General features: G+C 27.0%; 2 protein-coding genes across 4 annotated transcripts; one reads left to right on the forward strand and one right to left on the reverse strand.

Moving 5' to 3' along the window:
* Window positions 1–8642: 8642 nt before the first annotated feature.
* On the reverse strand, window positions 8643–11428 carry LOC126906735 (tRNA methyltransferase 10 homolog A). Its single transcript, XM_050687502.1, has 6 exons — window positions 11101–11428; window positions 10885–11047; window positions 9860–10003; window positions 9594–9740; window positions 9430–9535; window positions 8643–8937 (listed from the first exon to the last, which is right to left on the reverse strand). The coding sequence occupies exons 1-6, from the start codon at window positions 11274–11276 to the stop codon at window positions 8711–8713; spliced, it is 963 nt and encodes a 320-aa protein (XP_050543459.1). The 5' UTR covers window positions 11277–11428; the 3' UTR covers window positions 8643–8710.
* A 96-nt stretch (window positions 11429–11524) lies between these two features.
* LOC126906733 (pyridoxine-5'-phosphate oxidase) lies at window positions 11525–17903 on the forward strand. 3 transcript variants are annotated; one of them, XM_050687501.1, is made up of 6 exons: window positions 11529–11765; window positions 15374–15530; window positions 15937–16036; window positions 16104–16157; window positions 16214–16413; window positions 17506–17903. In XM_050687501.1, the coding sequence occupies exons 1-6, from the start codon at window positions 11681–11683 to the stop codon at window positions 17666–17668; spliced, it is 759 nt and encodes a 252-aa protein (XP_050543458.1). In that variant the 5' UTR covers window positions 11529–11680; the 3' UTR covers window positions 17669–17903. The 3 variants fall into 3 exon arrangements, with proteins under 3 accessions (XP_050543456.1, XP_050543457.1, XP_050543458.1); XM_050687499.1 differs by lacking the exons at window positions 15374–15530; window positions 15937–16036; window positions 16104–16157; window positions 16214–16413; window positions 17506–17903 and adding an exon at window positions 11903–13030 and having other exon boundaries at window positions 11525–11765; XM_050687500.1 differs by lacking the exons at window positions 15374–15530; window positions 15937–16036; window positions 16104–16157; window positions 16214–16413; window positions 17506–17903 and adding an exon at window positions 11960–13030 and having other exon boundaries at window positions 11527–11765.
* Window positions 17904–22786: the final 4883 nt, after the last annotated feature.

A 22786-nucleotide genomic window follows, 5' to 3' on the forward strand; every position in this document is an offset into this window, starting at 1 on the left:
AAGATCGAATTTATCTGCAGTACATATTGAAAATATGATTACAGAAACCAATGATATTATGAAACATCTTTTGAAACCTTAAATGAACTTAAAATTTGAATTTAAAGAAGTTTAAAAATCAAAATTAACCAAAAAAATATATTATCTAATTTCGGTTTTTAAAATTTATAAGGTCAAATTTTAGACTTTGTTCGTATTTTGATTAAGTTTTTATTTACTAGTTTTAATTATAAAAAAATAGTGGTATACCATAACTAGTGGCATATCTAGGGAAGCTTAGCTCTCTACAAAAATATATAGAAAATTATAAATGTTGTCTATGAAAAAAATTATAGGGTGGGGAAAACATTTAATCTAGTCCACCAACATTTTATTTTAGTAGCTTCTATGGTGGTAAGATCTGTGCATAAAACACGGGCGATTAGTTGTTTGATAAAGGCGCTACATGCAACCTAAATGACTCATTGGTACGAAATCCTTAAGAACATTAACTGTGTAAAAAATTTTCGATTTTATAAAAATAATTTCGTGATTTAGTTGATGGCCTTTTATAGATTTTTTTTTTGGATGTAGACAGTAATTTTTATACACAACGTGAACAGGTGTTGTTTGTTTAAAATAAAATATTACATGTCTATTAATGTCAAAAAATACTTAAACATCTGAGATTTTGTAAAAGTACATGTACCATTCCTATTAACTCAACTTGATTGTAATACTTTCTGTCGACGAAAATGAGATATTTTCTAAACTGCGATTAGTACCGGTAAATTCAAAGTTGTCGCAACGGACGTGAAAAGATTTTGAAACGGTCGACGTCGCATTGTTCGCCAAAAACATCTAATGGTAAGTCGTTTTGATAGCTATTATTTTCAACGGTTGTGGTGCGTGAAAACAATAATTATTGTTATTGCAACAGCAACAAGCGACTTGCGATGCGCATACTTTGTGTAATTGTATACCGTATTGTGCGGTAAACAATAATGTTGTGCCAGTGGGCCCGTACCGGTAGGTTTTGGTGTGGGGGGGCGTGTCGTGGTGTGCATCAAGTGACGGGATGGACACTAGCTGCTGGCGACAAACACGGACGGAGCGCGTCCAACGCGCCGGATGTGTCACAGTTACAGGCAAGAGAAAGGCGAGTGAGGGAGGCTCTATATACGTGACGGACAACCGTGGGAATCGCGGACCTGACCGTCGTGCTGGTCACGTGCCCCCGGGCCCGGTGGCATTTAAACACCCATTTTCTGTGGAGTACGAGATGGCGGTCGAGGTATAGCGTAGACAATAGCCTCACGTACACGATGTAAAGAGTATAAGCGTGCGCGGTCGCGTTCGTTCCGCCTGTACACTTGTAGAAATAGCTACTGGCGGCGAGCTGGGCGTCCAGCGGGACACGATTCAACAAGTTGTCGTCCATTTGACGGTATTTCCATGGCAACACGACGTGCTCTCATCTTCTTCTTTCATAATACTGAATTCAAAGATTATATTGTTACTTATATTGGCTAGAAGATATTGCATTATTATTTGGAGTCTGTTCCCACGGTCTTCTAAAACGATCATACTTCTTACTTTTACCAAATAAGAATCTTAAGGTTTTTTCTTTTTTGTAACTTTCTTTACGGGGATTTTACATGAGAAAATAGTACATAAACGGATAAAAAGAAAACTCGTTGAAGTGAAATGGATAATAAGTGCACAAACTTTTATTTTTTAAATGTGTGCGTCACAAGAAATATTACAGAAAAGAATTAAACATTTTTACAGTTATACAAATTTATTATTAACATTTTGTCGGGTAATATAATCGATAAGAAACTTTTTATTGATATAGACATTTATGAAAATCTGTTGAAACCCATTTACGAGGGAGGCTCGAACGTAGTTTAAAATTATATCCAAACATTTTTTTCTTTTCTGTATAAAAAACTAGCAGTCTATTTTGCGTTTTTTTATTAATCACTTAATCAAATTAATTTTAAAACATACTCTATGATTAAAAATAATTTACTGAAAATTTACTTGTCATCTATGTAAAATAATTTGTCAAAATAAAAAAACGTAAATATTTCATTAAAAAAATGCAGTTATATTTTAACTTAACTTGTTTAAGAAAATTTATTTAAAAATAGCTGTAATATTTATATAACGGTTTTAAATTTTGCAAAGGTATTCTTTAGGTAAACAAAATTAAAAGTATATTAAATTAATAATATTTTTAATATAGTTTTATTTAATTTTGTTTAATTAATTAGCCACAAGTGATTAATTTTTATTATATTTTTTAGGTATTGGCCTGAAAACGAAGATGTAACAGATAATAAACTTTTATCAGTAACCACACTAGTAATAGATGTTGGGGTAGATTTGTATGAAAATTAATCCACCCACATGAAAGTACAACTTTGATGACGATTTTAAATTTAATAAAAACGAATTTTTTTTGGCCTACATATGTTGACATATTTTTTGTTGTCGTCGTGTTCACAATTATTGAACATGTGTAATGGAAAAATTGAGTTTTCTTCATGTAATGGTTATTCTGTGTTCAAGGGGAAAAAACGAGCAGACAGTTTTTAAGTATCCATTTTTTGCTCATTGTCTTATACATAGTATCTCAGTAAATAATTTTCAAATAGTAGTTCTAACTTTTTACNTTTAATTAATTAGCCACGAGTGATTAATTTTTATTATATTTTTTAGGTATTGGCCTGAAAACGAAGATGTAACAGATAATAAACTTTTATCAGTAACCACCCTAGTAATAGATGTTGGAGTAGATTTGTATGAAAATTAATCCACCCACATGAAAGTACAACTTTGATGCCGATTTTAAATTAAATAAAAACGAATTTTTTTTGCCCTTCATATGTTGACGTATTTTTTTGTTGTCGTCGTGTTCACAATTATCGAACATGTGTAATGGAAAAATTGAGTTTTCTTCATGTAATGGTTATTCTGTGTTCAAGGGGAAAAAACGAGCAAACAGNTTATTCTGTGTTCAAGGGGAAAAAACGAGCAGACAGTTTTTAAGTATCCATTTTTTGCTCATTGTCTTATACATAGTATCTCAGTAAATAATTTTCAAATAGTAGTTCTAACTTTTTACTCTTAAGATAATTCGAAAAAAAAAAAAGATAATAGGTATTGGCAAACTTTATACAATTCCTCAATTAAACTAATTTGGCGTAAGTTGGCCAAATAAGATCTAGCCTGCTCTGTAAAAAATAAATACATTCTTTACTAATAATTGATTTATTGGTAAATTAATTAAATTCTAATATAGTTAATAAAATTGTTTAAGAAAATTCGTCTTCTTATGGTTCTCAGACAAAAGATTACTTATATTTTCTAGAGGAGTTGTAATAATTAGCTTTTCTTAATCATTTTGAATCAACAAACTAGATAAATAATTGAGCAAAAATGAAAATTTTAGTTCATTAATTAAATAAACCTTAATTGGATTTGAAAAAAAATAATTTTTAGATTTTCCCAAGTTTAAATATAATACTGTAAAATAATAGTATAACTATAATTATGAAAATATTAAAACTTAATTTTCGGTAAAGATTAATTTAGATTTTTCACGATATTTGAAATATTTTTTATTTGATTTAAAATTATTATAATTATTATATTCAAAACAAAAAAGTTTTTTTATTTAGCTTAGAGATAAGAGTTTAGATAAATTGCATGAATTTTTTAAGTCACATTTGATTATATTTTTCATGAAAGTTTTAATGATTTTCTATCCAAAGAATTTAACTGTTTCTCGATAAATTATTATGAATTTGGAAATTAAAAAAAAAAGAGAGAAACACTAAAATAAATTGTTCAGTGATAAAATATTAATTGATATAATTTGTATTTTTAAATTTTTTAAAGTGATAATTAAAATAGTTATTAATACAAATAACTATTAATGGGATTTTGTCTTGTTTTGGCAATGTTCTTTAAACAAATATTAAAAAATAGTTATAGTGTGTTATGGAAAACTTAATTAATTTATAAATAATAATAATTATTGTTATTGTACTACTATTCAGAATATCAATTATTCGTCTTCTAAAAAATTGAGTGTTTAGTATTTGAAAATAAACAACGTTTGCGATTTAGTTGGTAAACCAAAAATCAAAAGTAAAATATGACAAGATTAAACTTTTTGACAATAAATCTACATGATTACTAATAAGTTTACTTAAAGATTGAATCTATATGAAGATTATAGACCTAAGAGTATTTAAGCCAACTTACTTTATTTTAAACTCTATTACACAATTTAAGATAATTATTGACCCTTTTAATTATTTAGGTTATTTATCAATTACCAATATTCTAAAAATTATAGAAAAAATATTCTGTCAAATTAAACGCATGATTAATTTAAAGAAATGAAAATAGTATTAATTTTAGGATAGCTTTGTTTGAATTTTAATATTGTCGTAACACAAAACAGCCTACTATGAGAGTAAGTATAAAGTAGTGTGTGTATGAAGATGATAAGTCTGCTGTCTGTATATTCGCGTACATGTGATCATACAGCAGTTACTGTGTTTGGCTGACACTCTGGGTATGGCTGTGGGTATCGAAAGGCTGTTATTATAGAATGGAATAAGGGTAGCACCTAGTTATGAGGTGCTGATAAAGTGTAAGACACGAGTACTTTGAGATGTAAAAGACGAAAGTGGGCAAGTGAAAAAGGAAGAAAAAAGACTTAACTTAATACAGTAAGCCGGACAGCGACAACCGAATTTTGAAACTGATTAATGACACAAAGCACTAGAATCGACTGATTAAGATGGCCAGGTCCTTTGGGTTTAAATAGTAATTCGGACGACTGCTAATTTTGCAATAATCATTAATCGTCAATTCATCAGTCTCTAGAAACGGATGCGCTGTTTGTATTTTATTATAATAATTCTTTACAATAACGGTAACGTGACACCATCACAATATTTTATAAGAAATATTAATTAAAATAATAACCGAAGTTTTAAAATTAATAATTTTTTAATGTCTAATTTCTGAAAATCGATTACTTTTTAACCACAATGCAATGTTGAGAAGGTATTAATTTTACTATGATGTGTTTTTTTATGTCTGTTCTCACTTTTTCTCAGCTCTTCAAAAAAGTAATTTTTGTATAAAAATCACCTTCTATTATAATGTTATTTTGATAATTAAAGCTTACAACTTTTTAAAAAATGAACATACCAAAATAATTTTATTCATATAAATAACTTACGTATTTCCCTTTCATTTGATATAATTTTTTTGAAAACCTGACTATTTACTTGGCCACAGAGAGATAACGAGTAACTTTTTCACAAAAGTAAATTTTTTAAACTTAACTTTTGAAAATGTTCTGGAAATACTGCGTCTTTTAAATATATGTTTATTTAAGGTTATGTTACGTACCATAAGTTAAAAAAAAATATGTCCCGTCGACCTATCTTCTTTGTACAAATGGCCGTCGATGTTGAACAAATTTATTAAGTATTTAATAAATAAATTTAAATTTATTAAATATTTATTCATATATTACACTTCTATATGAAACTTATATTCGAGTTATAAATAAGGAAACAGGTGTAACAAGGAAACATAGTGATTTTAATCACTATCAAATATAATCTATACTTGTTCCAACTATGTCACGTCCACAACGTGCTGTTTTTATTTTAATATTTATGTTTAAATAAAACAAAACTAAAAATTAAAGCAATTTTTTATCTAACTCATAATAAATATAGGAATAGTAAAAAAAATTAATGGTATAGTAGAAATCATTGTACAAATCGTTAAAAACCCATTTTTTTAAGATTCTGGTTAGATTTTGGTTATGAATTTTATTGAAATTTAAGTAATTTCCATACATATCTGCATTTTTATTTTTTTTAATTTGCTACAAAATTATGAAATTTTGTCATACTAGACTGATAAAAGAAACGTTTTTGTATTTAAAAAAAAATAATTACATTTAAATTTACTATTAGAAAAAAAAATCAATTTCTTTTTACAATACTATAGTTTTTACTATGTTGAAATTATTTACAAGTTAGGATCGAAGTTAAAAGAGAATAATAGTTTTTGTCGTCCTATTCTTACAGACAAATTTTGCTTGTAATGAAAACCTTGAATTGAACTGAAATTCTAGAAATTCCATTAATTCTGACTAAAGAGGTTTAGTATTATTTATTATTCGGTGTATGTAAGATATCATTATGTCAATTTTATTTAAAATACTTATAGTATTTAGGCATTGAGTCTAAAAAAACTTAACAGTTTATAAGAAATACTAGACAAATTAATGAAATTAAGACATTCATGTAGCTAAATTGCATAGTTGACACGCCGTTTCATATTCACGATAACAAACAATCGGAAGGCTGCACTGTACTATATGTAAGATTATTATTTTTCAGTGATAACAAATTAAACAGTTTATTTCCTATAATTTTAATCAACATTATATTATATAGTATTAATATTAATCTTTAAATGAATTTATAATTTTATTTTTCCTGTGGTTAGGGTATAAGAATACTTCCACGGTCCCTCTGCCAGTCATAAGAGGCGAGTAATGAGGTTGCATTTGGTTGACAGCTGGCGTAAAATTTTTGTCAAAAAGTATGAGAAGTCCTGAACAAAACTTAGGCGAATTGTCCCATCTCGGACGTGCGCGGGGACAACAAGAGACGATATTTATAGGTAAAAGAGACATACAGGAGTGTGGACTTTATAGAGGCATAAAGCTTAAGAGTCATAGCATGAAAATTTGGGAAAAGGTAATAGATAAGATAATAAGAAATGAGATATCGGTATCTAAAAACCAGTTTGGATTTATGTCTGGTAAGTTAACAATGGAGCCAGTATTTTGTGTCAGGCAACTAATAGAAAAGTTTAGGGGAAAAAAAAAAGCTTTGTATGGTATTTATAGATTTGGAGAAAGCGTATGATAGAGTACCAAAAAAGGCTTTAAAGTGGGCATTAATGAGAAAACGAATCCTGAAAAGGTACATTAATATAATAGAAGATATTTATGATGGCACTTGTACAGATGAAAGAAGGAGGAGTATCAGAAGGTTTTCGGGTAAGAGTCGGAGTGAACCAAGGTTCCGCTTTAAGCAATTACTTATTCTCTATAGTGATGGATGAAATTACTAGAGAAATACAAGGAGAGGTGCCGCGGTGCATGTTGTTTACTGACGATATAGTGTTAATAGAAGAAAATTAATCAAAGGCTAGAGGTGTAAAGATCAGCTCTTGAAGAAAAGAGTTTAAGAATAAGTAGAAGTAAGACAGAATGTATAGAGTACGATTTTGACAAAGGAGAACACGAGGTAGAAGAAATGAGGAGGTCAGTGACAATAGGCGAAGACGTGATTGGAGTTTTGAGTATTTAGGGTCAGTTGTGCAAAAGAGTGGTGATATTGATGAGGATGTAAGACACAGAATTAAGTGCGGGTAGTTGAAGTGGAGAGAAGCGTCTGGCGTCTTATGCGATAAAAGAATTCCAATGAGGCTGAAAGGTAAATTCTACAAGACTGTTATGAGACCAGCTATGATGTATGGTTCAGAGTGTTGGGCGGTTGATAAGAAAGTAGAGCAGAGATGAGAATGCTTAGATGGATGGGTGGAGTGACTAGAAAAGATAGAATAAGGAACGAACATATAAGAGGGAGTATAGGTGTAGCATCAATCGTGGATAAGATGAGAGAAAATAAATTTAGATGGTTTGGTCATGTTATGAGGAGAGAAGAATCGGAAGCTGTAAGAACAGTTATAGAAATTAATGTTAAAGGAAGAAGAGGTAGAGGAAGACTAAAAAAGAGATGGAGGGATGTTATTGAATGCGATTTGAGGACAGCTGATGTGAGCGTAGATGATGTGGGAGATCGTGTCAAATGGAAGTTTAGGATAAGAGTGGCCGACCCCAAGTAGTTGGGATTGAGGCGAGGAAGAAGAAGAAGACTTCATAATTTTTTATAACTTTTCCGTAAAAATTACAATATTACATTATTGAAAAACAATTTTATACTAAATCTAATTACTATAATAAGTAATTATTATTATTATGTATTATATGTATAAATAAATAACTAATTATCAAAATATAATTAATTAAAAAAGAATTAAACTGCTTTTGGCTTGATGCATCACATTTTTAAGATTAAGCAATATGTACAAATCTGTATCTAAGTGTTTCTTATCATAGTGATTTTAATCATTGTCGGATATTATTTGTGCTAGTCTCAACTATGCCACATCACCACTGTGCTACAGTTTTTTTTCATAGATTCAAGATATTTATCTGACTTAATGGTAACAAATATGTTAATAAATGTAGAAATAAATACATTTCTTATAAAACCAAGTATTTATTATTAAGTTTTAATAACTTTAGAAAAAGTAAAACAATTATAATAATACATTAAATAAATTGAATTAATACTTATCAAATTTCCCTTTTATATTAAAACTACTATAAAACAACACTTGTTAGTCCCACTAGGTTTCAGATAAAATAATATATTGATCAACTTTAACTTTGAATACATATTTTGAATGGTCTATCAATAATAAATTGAATGTATTCAAAATAATAATTTAAAAATAAATTAATGACAACAAACAAGTTCTAAATAATTGTTTCTTTATTTAAAGATTACATTTGTCCAATGATTATATACAATTTTTTTTTGTTTTAAAGTACTACATCTTTTTTTTTTTGATCAATTATTAGATTTTTATTTAAAAGTTCATTTTTTTCAGTTGGTAACTTCATTACATCTTCTAGGTTTTCAAATACAACTTCATCGTTATCACAAGAGTCATCACATTTGGCTGAGAATATTTTACGTTTAGGTAGTGTACTTACTAAAGCATCTTTCCATGAATCACCAGATACTACTTTTGATATAACTTCATAAACTATAAAATAATACAAATTATTAAATTATTTCCAGGTGAATATAAAGAATAGAATGTATGAAGGTTAGAAGGTATGTTCATAAATGTTTTAAACCTATTTTTTAATTATTTTTTTTTTTTTAACACACTTCTACAAAATATATAATTGATATGTTTCTAAGTAAATCACTTAGAAATACTTAGGATGTCTTACTAGGCCACTTCTGTACATACTTAAAAAGTTTTCTCTCTGACAAAGTTAAGTATCTTTTTGGGCTTTATGTTTTTGACATCTTCTTTATCGACAAAAGATTTTCTCAAGTATTTAGATCTTAATGTGGTCATGGTATCCCATTCACACATAATGTGAAATTATTTAATAATATTAATTAGTACAGATACAATTTCTATGCCTTTTATCTCAGGTAAAGATATTGCAAAATAAATTAGGCTTTTTTAGTAATTAAAGATATTATTTCAAAATTAAATAAACAAACACATTATGTAACTAACCATGATTGATTGTTAAAATTTTTCTTGTTTTCATATCAATATATTCATTTATAGGTAAACGAGCGTGAGAAATTCCTAGTTGCTCAGCATGATTAAGACTAGCACCCTAAATAATTAGATGGATAATTATTATAAAAAAAAAAAAATTAATTTTTTAACCCTACTTTACATGAGTTATGATCAACAAGACCACCTATAACATAAACTTTATTTTCATCAATGGTATTTAATATATTATTACTATCACTGGTTAAGTATACAAGTTCTTCTTTATTGAAAATTTTATCAAAAGATTCTTCAATATAATTTATCTAAAAAATAACACATATTAAAAATGAACAATTATCTAAAAATAATAAATTTTAAGTAATCAAAATTATTTCAAAATGAATCATAGTATAATTAGGAAAAATTAATAAAAATAACATACATCCCAGTATTCATAACCATTGTGTTTCAACATAGTTTCTTTAACTTTTCCTTCGAAACTACAAAAATATAATTGCATTGGATTTTTCATTCTTCGGTTCAATCCATAACATCTAAGTATTTGATTTGAACACTTACATAGGTCCTAAAAAAATTTATGTGATAAAGAATGTTAAGGTACTATTACAAGACTAAAAATAAAATGTTTTATTTATTAGGACATTTTTTAAAATTATTTTTATTTAAAACTGGGCATTGGAATTCAAGCTAATTTAATTGTAATTAGATCTTATAATAATCAGTTTCAGGAGCAAAAAGAATTTAAAATTACTTTATTGTCAATTAATAAATTAATGATTTCATGAAAAACTTTGGTTTTAAGCTATATAGAAAGTGACATTTAATCAAAAAATAAAAATAATACTTATGATTTTTTTATGAGTTTTGTCAATGTTTCTCTCAATGTATGAATCATAAAGTTTTTTTCATGTTCATCTCTTACACCTTATAAGTATGTTAACTTTAATTTCTCAAATGGCAATACACATAATTAACAAACTTTTTTTATTAGATAATGATATAATTAAGAAAATGACTAGTAATAACAATATTTTGACCAATATTTCAGAAATTATTAATAATTTAAAGTATTAAAAGGTGGTGAAAAGTGGGTTCTGCCATTTTTATAATCTCTCAATTTCTTGACCTTACTATTTTTCTTACCTATATATAAATATGACAATAACTTCCAAAATACTGGTGCAAAAGTTAATATCAACTAGCATTTTCTTAATTAAATCATTATCTATTAAATAAGCTAGTTAAATATGTATGTTGCATTTGAAAAATTAAAATTGACACTCTTATAAACTATAAAGGATAAACATAAAAAATTATTGATTAAAAATTGAGAGAAATATTAAACTAATAAACAAATTATTGATATTATTTTTAATTTTGAATAACTAAGTGGTGCATTATTATTAAGTCGCCTTGTTCATCAAAAATTAAGAGACATTTAATTACTTTATTAGACATCAAATGATCGTAAGACATGTCCAAAACAATACGTGTTTTGCATGAGCTTTCTTTCATTTTTGTAGTTTTGACTTTAATTATTTCATGACCAGCTGCTTTCATGTCAGCTTTCCACTTCTTTCTTTCTTTCTTTTTTTCTTTGTTGAATTCTCTATAAAAGAATTAATTAAGATAAATGAGAAAAATTGGTTATTTACATCTTACTTTCGTTTGGCTTTGGTTTCTAACCATTTTTGTTGCTTTAAAATTTTTTTCTTTTGCCTTTTTGATAATATTGGCTCATCGAAATCTTCATTTTTTACTTTTTTACATTTATCATCATTTCCAATTTCATTTAGTTCTCTCTTAAGAGAGACATTATTAGTAATTTCTGAAGTCATAATGGTACTTTCTGTAATTATTGTCTCAATTATACCGATAATTTTTGATTAAAAATTATTATTCTAATATTAAATACTGTAAATAATAGACATTTGTTACACTACTTATCACTTTTTCAAAAAATGATATGAAATACATCACAAGGTTTATATCACATTCATGAAAAAAACTACATTTTTCCATGCTATCGTAACCTTTTGACTCATAAACATCTGTTGGATATTAAGTTGATAAACTGATTTGGAGTATTTCACCTAAAGCGAGCTAAGATGAGTATTGAGAACTAATTTTTATTAATATTCAAAAGGCTATATCAGTATTCTGTTGGAACTATCTCTAAACATTTTTTAGTTGTTTCTTTTTAATATTTTCATTTTCTACGCAATTGCAGTATTGAAATTTGATGACTTTTAGTACCAATTCGTTTAAGCAAATAGTTCGCCGTTTATTTATTAATTTACCTCGTATGGCTGATTCAAATTTTGCACGTAAGTTTTTTTAAGTTTCCTTCTTACTATGATATATTTTATATTTTCTTTTGCTAAATTTTTATAAATTGACTACCATATTTTTATTATTTATTTTAATCAGCATAACACTATTAGAGCATGTAATAACCTTTCAGTAGTGTGTTGACAACGGTCATGTTTACAAAATCTATTTCGACGTTTTTATTTGTTAGGAATCTAAACATCAAGATGAAGACCACCACAAGTATAGATTTATTGTCTGAACAAGGCCGTCAACAATTCTTTGCTTCATTCGACAATGTACTCACTGACTGTGATGGAGTTTTATGGATGTTAAATCAAGTAATACATGGAGCACCTGACGTAATGAATGGTTTTAAGTCTAATGGCAAAAAAGTATTTTATGTTACCAACAATAGCACAAAAACACAAACTCAGTTGTTAGAGAAGTTCACAAATCTTGGATTTAAGGCCTCTAAAAATGATATAATTAGTACTAGTTTTTTGGCTGCTAAATATTTGAAATCCAATCTTGATCCATCAAAAAAAGTATATGTTATTGGTTCACCTGCTATTGCTAGTGAATTAAATGAAGTGGGTGTAAATCATTTTGGCGTAGGGCCAGACTATTTACAAAGTTCTGTGCCAACATTTGTAGAAAATGTACAACTTGAAGAAAATGTAGGAGCAGTTTTAGTTGGATTTGATGAGCATTTTAGTTATCCAAAAATCTTCAAAGCAGCATCTTATTTGAAAGATCAGAGTTGTTTGTTTGTTGCAACAAATACTGATGAAAGTTTTCCAGTCTCTGGAACAAAGATCATCATGCCTGGTACAGGAAGTTTAGTATGTACAGTAAAAACTTGTGCTGGTCGTGAACCTTATGTGGTTGGCAAACCTTATAGTTACATTCGAAAAGTTCTTATGGATACTTATAATATTGATCCTACAAGAACTATAATGATTGGTGACCGTTGCAACACTGATATTTTACTGGGTAAACGTTGCGGGTTTAAAACACTTTTGGTTTTAACTGGTGTAAATACTTTTGAAGAAATTGATAAATGGAGTAAATCTGATGATCCAGAACTACAAGAATTGGTGCCTGATTATTATGCTAAAAGTATCGCTACTTTGAAAGCGACATTCCCATTACCACTGTGATAATTATTGGTGGGATTAGATTTAGATTATTAATATTTCTATTTATATCGTATAATTTTGGTTTTAGTAAAAAATATTTAGCTTTCATTATGAAATAAATAATAATTTAATAAGCATTATGTCTAGTGTCACAAATTTTTTTCTTATACTTGCTAGAAATTTTAAATATACATGACTATATAGTTCATTGTAATCTTAAATTATATATATTTATATATATATATATATATTTGTTACACTTTTTATGGACTATTAACCTTACTATAACTTAGCTGTATTATTAACATTTTTTTATGTTACGTGTTGTTGAGTTTTAAAATAAAGTGTCAATTATTGTTAGTGGTGTATAAAATGTTCGTGAAAATTATGCAAATTTTATTTATTGTAAGGTAATGTTTTATAATAAATAATAATAGATCAAGCTTTATCATATTTTTTAAGTTCAAGTTCTTCACTCTTTAATGAAAAATCGAAGAATAAATCCAAAAAAATTCCTGTAATAAAAAATATATAAAAGAAAATAAATAATTATTCTGTATTGTAGATATACATTTATATAATATTGAATTATACAGGTGATCTCCTAATTATGATTCACGCAGTATGTTTAAAAGTATAAGAAAAAATATAATTTTGTGTTTTCAATAATTATTAGTATCCTACAAACTTTAATTAACACTAAAAACTATAGTTCTATTTCATCTTTTATACCCTTAAAATTGTATCAACTTTAGTTTTTAAAGCATATATGTTTAACAAGATTAAAATTAAAAAAATGACTGGTCGATGATATCTCTTGAACCATTATTTATAACAAATATTTTATATTTATATTAAAAGATTAATTTGAATGTATTACTACTTCGTGGTGGAGACATATTAAATTTCTTAAATTGAAAAGTTTTTATATATTTTGAAGGTGATATCTTTAATTAGATAAAATTTGGGTTCTTTTGATATATAAGCCATTAACATGGACTCAGTGAGAGCTAAGGAATTTTATGATAAAAACAAAAAGTAGATTTTATTTAAAATGAATTTTTTAAATTTTGTTTTGTTGAAAAAAGAATTTCTCAATATATATTTTAAATATGTATTGAAGTACATATTATTTACCTTTATGTGCATTACTTTAATGACTATGATAATTCTCAGCTCTCACTAGACCAATTTTGTTGGTTTATGCGTCAAAAGAACTTGATTTTGTTCTAACTGAACTTGTTAGCACTGACAATTTATAAAAAGCCCTTCAATTTTAGATATTAAAAAAATATTTCGTACAAATGGCATTTTCAAAACAAATTTTCTGCATTTTAATTATAATTTTTGTTCATAAATATTAATTCTAACAACATATTTTACTTAACTTTACTAGAGTAAAGCTTCAGTATACTTTTTATGAAAAACCCAATTACAGGTTGGATTTGAAGAGAACCTTTCATACATTTTTTTACATCTATAAGAGATTAAAAAAAAAAAAATTCTGGATATGTTTGAAAATGTTTCAGAATATTGTGAAATGTTATGAAAGAAAAATCTAATTGGAGATTTAAAATCAATATAAAAAATTTGTTTAGGAAAGTATATTTTTATCTCTATTGAAAATTGCTTGTTGACAAGTGTAATCATTTAGTAAGATAGTATTCATTAAAGATACTAATAAAGGCACATAGAATGCAGAAACATAAATGACAGTAAACAATTAGTATTTAATTAATAATTCTATTTAGCAAAAAATCATGAAAAACTGATTTTGTGTTTTACGTGGTGTTATGGAATAACAAAAACTCGAATTTATCTCAAATTAAAAAATGATACTTATATTTCTTGGATTTCAATTATAGGTCATAGTTTTTATGTTTTATAGTCGATAATATATTTATATTAATAAGAAAAAAAATCAACACTTTGATAATCTGGGATGCTATATACTTGGAACAAGTATAGATGCTATCAGACATTGATTAAAACATCACTGTCATAAAATACTCTTTGATGCAAATCTGTTAAATTTCACAAATATTTGTATTTTTACAACTGCTAAATTGTAAAAAATAAACTTAAATTTCTCATAGAAAAACAATCGTGGAGTGGTTTTTTTTGACCTCAAGTAGTTAGGATAAAGACAAGAGAAAAGAAAATCTGTTAATTAATGTTGCTGACTCAGCTACACTTCCCATTTAAATATTTATTTTACTTTTTAGTAAAATTTTAATAATTATCTAATAAACTTACAAAGACTTCGGTGTATATAATATTTTAATGTTTTAGTACATAAAATATATTTAAAAAGAATTGGAAAATAGCAGCACTTGTTTGACGATTCCAAAGATATCTAATTTGTTTTTTTCGTTTCCTGAAAAATTTAATTTTGTAACATATGCCGAAGTCTTTGTAAAGTCTTCATTTCTAAATTAAATATATGCCTGGAAGGAATATCGTCATTTCTCATTTATTTTTAGAAAAACGAGTCGCATATCGTAGCAATGATGATTTGTTTCTTGAAGAAAATTTGGAATCAAAGGATCCAATAAAACTTTTTTCATCGTGGTTTCAAAATGCTTCTGAATGCAGTGACGTTAGGCAGCCAAATGCAGCTTGCTTAGCTACCGCCACAAAGTAAAATAACATGATAATTTCAAATAATTATGTGTAAAAACCATTCTATAATTTTAAAAATAAAATTTGTTGAATGATTGTTTATAATAAAATATTGATGATGTAATAATTAAAAAAAAAAATATTTAGTTATGTTTATAGCATTGTAAAATAATAGATTATATATTTAGGGAGAGTTTTAGACATTAATATATTAAATTTATTATTTTTTTATTAAATTTATATTTTTTTATAATAAATTTTACATTTTTTTAATAAGATGGGTTAAATATATTTTTGATAGTTAAAACGTTGATGAATACAAATATTTAAATGCTTGGATATATTCCATGAAAAGTTAAATACACTCCTTAGTAATTATAATATTGTTATATTGTTTTAATTCTCCGCTTATCAAATTTAATAGAAATGGAATTCCATCTGCAAGGTTTGTGTTGCTCAAATCATATGACGAATATGGTTTTACGTTTTACACGAATTCATGCAGTCGAAAGGGCAGAGAGCTGGTAATATATATATATTTAATGACTTTTGTAAAGATATAATAGAAAGTTATAAATATTACTTTTATAGGAAGAAAATCCCGTTGCTGCTTTGACAATTTACTGGGATCCTTTAAATCGATCGGTACAATACGATAAATTATCATTTAACATTTCATACTTATAATATTGGTTCTTTAGGTGCGAATCGAGGGTCCTGTAGTAAAAGTCTCCGAATCGGAGTCAAACGAATATTTCAGAACTAGACCCAGAAGTAGCCAGATAGGGGCACATGTAAGTCATCAAAGTTCTGTAATACCCAACCGGGATACCTTAAAGAAATTAACCGAAAATATTATAATGGAATTTGAGAACAAAGATGTTCCAAGACCAAGTTATTGGTTAGTATCTTATTTATTTTGATTAAAAGTAATTAATTAATATGACATCTCGGATGTAACATTAAATAACTCGAATGTAACATCCCAAATGTTCTGAAAGCTATTGATAGTTTTATATATATACTTTTGTAATAATTTTCAAAAATCCTTTCATTAGTTTTGGAGAAGTTAGCAAAGTATAGTAATAGTATAGATAATAATTTTTAATATTTATAATTGTTAAAAGTGCTATTGACTTTTTCAAAATTTCAAATTGATATTAAGTATCAATTTAAATTATTTTATTTTATAAACCATGAATTATTTAAGTTTGACTTTTATCATTTTAATTATCTTGATTATTTTATGTGAGGCAACTAATAGAAAAATTTAGGGAAAAAAGAAAAAGCTGTGTTTGTTATTTATAGATTTAGAGTAAGCGGATGATAGAGTACTGAGAGAGGTTTTAAATTGGGCATTAATGAGAAAACAAATCCTGAAAAGGTACATTAATAGAAGATATGTATGATGGCACTTGTACAGAAGGAAGAAGGAGGAGTATCAGAAGGTTTTTGGGTAAGAGTAGGAGTGAACCAAGGTTCTGCTTTAAGCCATTACTTATTTTCTGTAGTGATAGATGAAATTACTAGAGAAATACAAGAAGGGGTTTCCATGGTGCATGTTGTTTGCTGAAGATATAGTGTTAATAGAAGAATATAGACTAGATGGTTTTGGTCATATTATGAGGAGAGAGAAATCGGAAGCTGTAAGAACAGTTATAGAAATAAATGTTGAAGGAAAAAGATGTAGAGGAAGACCAAAAAGAATTGAGGGATGTTATTAAATGCAAAATGGGGATGGCTGATGTGAGTGTAGATGATGTGGGAGATCATGTCATGTGGAAGTTTAGGATAAACTAAATAAACTAATAAAGTTTAGGATAAGGGTGGCCATCCCCTAAGTATGGGGATTAAGGCAAGGAAAAAGAAAAAGAAGATCTTGATTTCAAAATTAAGAAAATAAAATAAAATATTTTAATAGTATTAATTTTCTATAATCCTGTGTACACTGCTGTTTATAGACATGAATTTATTAATTTTTTGTTGTTTTTAGGAATGGATACAAGATATTGCCTCATAATATAGAATTTTGGCAAGGACAGAGCGACAGACTTCACGATCGTATTAAATTTGTGCGTTCTGAACTTGCCGGTGAATATCAAAGTGTTTGTAAATTAGGTGAAAATGGCTGGGCATTTTATCGACTGTCACCTTAGTAAAACTATTATATTTCTAACAAGTCTTCTATTTAATTATATTATTGTTAATATAGTTTATCTTATTGTATTTTTTAAATAAGTAATGTATGTAAAATTGTATACAATGGTGTATGTAAATTAATGGTTAAAAAGCTATAATTAAAATATCATTATTTATAGAAAATATGTTTACTTATATGTAATAAACTTTATATTTGAATGAATCCATATAAAATAAATGTGTTATTATGAATGTGTTATTTTTCTACTTTTAACATAAATTGTATTTTTAAATAAATATGAATTGTAATGAAAGTGGTTTAAGTAATAAGGAATCAGTAGCGTATATATGGGTCAAACAAGTAGGTCAATTGTCACCCCCTCAATCACATCTCCAAGCGATTATTTAGTATTTAGTGAATATTTTCTTTAATAATATAATATTTGATTTTTATCGTAAGCAATAAACTTTTTAAATTTAAATACTATATTATATTATGATTTTTTAGAGGAATTCTATGATTTTTGCTATCTATAGTTGTAATTGGACCAATCAAAACATGGAGTTAAAAAAAATGTTGCTTATGGCTTTTAGTATGAATAATGGTTGTAATGTAGTCATGCGGCTGACACCAACAAAGTTTGTCAACATAGAAATGTTTGCCAAAGTAAACATATTTTTCAAATTTTACTTATAAATTTATTATTAAACATAATATAACATTTAGGTAATGAACATAACATATTCAATCATATCGGTATTGACAAAAAAGAAACTATTAGAAAAATATAATTAAATTTGAATTCATTCAAATCAAATAAAAAATAAAATGGCAAAATATGTAGTGAATATTATCTAAATTTGAAAAAAATATTTCAAAAAATAAATAAAATTTAAGTTTAAGTAAATTTTATTAATTTAATTTATATTCAATATAATTATAAAAAATTATATTGATTTGGCCATTTTTAAAAAAGTTATGGCAGTTTTAAGTAAAAAAAATTGAAAAAATGTCGAAAATTAGCGATTTTTAAATTTGTAATTTTTTTGAGGTTTCCCCCATTTACGGGGAACGAGGGAAATTTTTTTCAATTTTTGAGGGTAATGTCTTCGACTAGATACGATTTGTGATCTTGACGTATCATTGAAAGAAATCGGTCCAGTGAAAGCTGAAAAAAAGTGGCAACAGACATAAAAAAAATAACACATTAAAATTAATACCTTCTCAGCTTCCCAACGAAGCTAATATGAAGTAGACTTAAATAGTTTGGTCATGTTATGAGGAATCGGAAGTTGTTTATATACTTATTGATATGAATGTTGAAGGAATAAAAGGTAGAGGAAGACCAAAAAGAACTAAAGGATGTTACTGAATGTGATATGAGGTGTGTTGATAAAAATTGTGATTTTTTTAAATTTATAAATCAATAGTCTCGGGTGTTCGAAAAGAAAGGTAGTGTAAAATGGGTTTAAAACTACAGGATTGTAATAATAATATATGGTTATATGCAAGTTTGATAATTAAATATATTGATGCCTTAACTCCCTAAATTATTTATTCTGCTATTGGTTGTTTGCAATCTAAAAGATTGAATCAAAATGTGTATTTAACTTAAATAACCTTACATCTTTTAAAAGTTTTTCAAGTAATATAATGTTGGTAGTTTTCTTCGTCTATTATTATAGTAGTGCAATTAGAACTTGGCGGTATTTCAAATCCGTATTCTGGTATTTGGTTTTAACTTCAATACTGATTTTATTCGATATACCGAAAATTTTGTTATTCGCGGCAAATATATTCTTTTGGTAACTATCATTTACTATCAGTGATTGTAATTTCATTGATATTTACTATAGTTGTATGTAAATCCGTTTATTACCTTTAGTTGTATGTACCAGTATATTAATTTGGTTTTTTTGGGGTAATAGTTGTCAGTTATAGTTATAATTAGTAATAATGTTATTGTCAGTCATATATTGTAAATTGACAAAAATATTTCAATTAAGTAGTACAATGATCATAACATTATATCAAATTATCACTAGATATTAATAAATAAGGTCTGAATTTCAATTCATATTGCATTTTTTTAGAGTTACATAAGACGATACTCTTCAAGCACAAAATTAGAATTAATGTAATTCCAATTTTATTCTGATATAGCAAACATCTGTCTTCATTTTCTTAACTTTTCCTCTCGTTTGTTCTTACATATTGCTGTGGCATGTTGGTTTTTAATTGACGTTACAAAAAACATTATAGTAACATATATTAAATTCGTAATTCTTATAATAACTTAAACTAACGTTCGTGTACGTGTGTTTATACAAGCGAATAATTGTGAACATCATATGAGGTTTTTATAGTAGATATGATATGCTGCTATCTGTAATAGTTTTTGAGAAACTCTGAATTCGTCATCTTTCCCCATTCGCCATCTTACCACGTTTTACTTACATATAAACAACTTTTTGTCATATTGCAAAATACATTTTTAATTTTATCAAAAAACAGTGATTTTGCCTAATTAATTTTTAAGTGTCATTCCATGCCAAATCATCTGAATTGTGAGCTTAGATTTTAGCTTAATTGTGAGCTTAGAATTGTGAGCTTAGAATTGTCAGTCTTAGATTTTACTATAAGTTTAATATTTTCATTAAACAAAATCATTTATGATAAAACCAAAAAAATGTTTACTATTTTGAAAATAATTTTTATGCACTTAGATTATTATTTATGATTATATTATTTTTGAAAAAAAAAAATTATTCATTGTATTCATAAAATAGCTGACAAATTTTGTATTTCATAGGAAAATTTACACTTTACATATGTATAACTTTGGTGTTTTTGAATAAGAATGTTTAAAATTTTTCGAGGACACTTTCATAGGTATATACATTATGTAACAAATTATACACACGTTTTATCCGACGTGATAGGTAAGCATAAAATATTTAAATTATTACAGATGTAAGGTATACAAATCGTTTTACCATTTAATACAATGTTAATATAGTTTCTTACACTTAATATTAGGGTGATACAATGAGTTTAATTATTAAGATTAGAATAAAAAAGATGACAAATATAATTTATAGATTCCTTCTCGGAAAGAGTGATTTTAAAAGTGAGTATTAATTGATTTATGACGGAATCGCGTTTATTTTAATATAATTAAACAGCAGTATGTTTTTGTTAAATAATTCTTTAAATTATTTATNAAGGGGGGTTTCATGTTGTACTTGATTTCTTGAGGAGTGCCGGCCCACCACCGGCCATAGTTCGAGCCTCACGCCATCATCGACATCTCGACGTTTATTTTAACAAAAAAAACGGAGGACAAAACGGGAAACCACTGCACTTAATTTCCCAGGATATAAGCTATAAAAATCTATGACAAGGCTTAGCCTTTAGAAAAGAAGAAGAAGACTTTAACTAAAATAACTAATAAAAAAAAAGTTGTTAAATAGATCTACAAATCCATTGTTAATTCAGGAGAAACCAACAATCATTATTTTTAGAAATGATTTTTTTACAAGATAGTACTTGTTGACGGAGCTACTAGGTTTTGATAAAAAAAAAACAAATGTTAATAAAAAGAGAATAGCCATGTATAATATAATATTTTTTCTTTTTAATTATTAAAAATTTATATGTATCATTTTAAATATATAATGTATATTCATAAGAAAAGAATAAAAAACAAAAAGGAAGAAAAAGAGGTGCTATATACATCACATTAATAAAGGGGGTAGAAAAGGGGGGTTTTATGTTGTACTTGTTGTTATTGATTATTTTGAGGAGTGACGGCCCACCATCGGCCATAGTTCGCGCCTTACACCATCATCGACATCTCGACGTTTTGTTTTAATAAAAAAAACGGAGGACAAAAAAAATACAAAAAAACGTGGTTTTCACAATAAAAATTATATACAGACAGACAACTTGTCGCATCAGTAGTATGGTTGGGAAGAAAAAATCCCGTCGTCACGGCATTTGTAGTGACCGGTGATTGTGACGCCGGGTGGTGGTGGTGCCAACTTTTAACACGTTCATTGGGGGGAAATACAACAATATTGGTACAGGTGCACCATGTTCAGTCAGCTGATAACGATAGGATGACAGATATAAAACCGGTTGACTAGTGGAGGTTATCACATACACAACTATTAAAATACTTTACACCTATTGCACACACCTCTAATTGATAAGATTTATTTAAAAAAACAAGTCAAATTCTGCAACATTACAAACTGTGTGTTATTTTAGATGGCGATTCAATAAAATTATTATTGATTTGTAAATTATTGCATCTTTTTGGAGAATCAGCTAAAAAAAATATTTAATTAATTGTCTAATTTAAAAATAATTAAAATATTAAGAGTCATACTTATGTTCTTAGATATTGTAGAATTTGAGCTGTATGATAATTTAGATGGTGATACAACAAAATTATTATTAGAATGTAAATGATTGCGTTTATTTGGAGAATGAGTTAAACTAAAATATTTAATTAGTGATCTAAAAAAATTAAATTATTGGGATGAACTGAGTGTTCTAAGTCCAAGTTCGATGACGAAGAATTGTCAGGAAGAGTCAAAATAATAACTAATTATAATGTAACATTCACTAATTGACCACTGAAAACCGAGAAGATGGTCAACTCCCCTTGNCGAGAAGATGGTCAAGTCCCCTTAAAATAAATTTTCGTATTAATAGTTTATTAAATAAACATTAAAATATTAATAGCAAAATAGTTTCTAGTGTTACATATAAATTCCTTAAAACTAATATTTACAAAATAATTATGGGTTTAAGCCAATATTATGAGTCATATTTATGTTCTTAGATTTTGTAGAATATGAGGTGCATGATATTTTTGATATAACTAATCTTATACGTAAAAGAAATTTTGAACCATTTAGTTTTGATGGTTTTACATAAAATAAACAAAAAAAAATGAGTTGATAAATTAATAACTACAAGTTAAATAATTACCGTCATCAGATTCAGAAGAAAATAAGGGCAATCACTTTCAATTGTTAGATCAGCAGGTTCAGGTGATGAGTGCCTTTAAGACTGTGCGTCCCAGACACGTACGGCCCACCATCTAAGGCTGTAGGGTTGGCAG

The sequence above is a fragment of the Daktulosphaira vitifoliae genome, unplaced genomic scaffold, assembly GCF_025091365.1.
Source record: "Daktulosphaira vitifoliae isolate Bord-2020 unplaced genomic scaffold, ASM2509136v1 Scaffold_5, whole genome shotgun sequence".
NCBI classification, from domain to species: Eukaryota; Metazoa; Arthropoda; class Insecta; order Hemiptera; family Phylloxeridae; genus Daktulosphaira; species Daktulosphaira vitifoliae.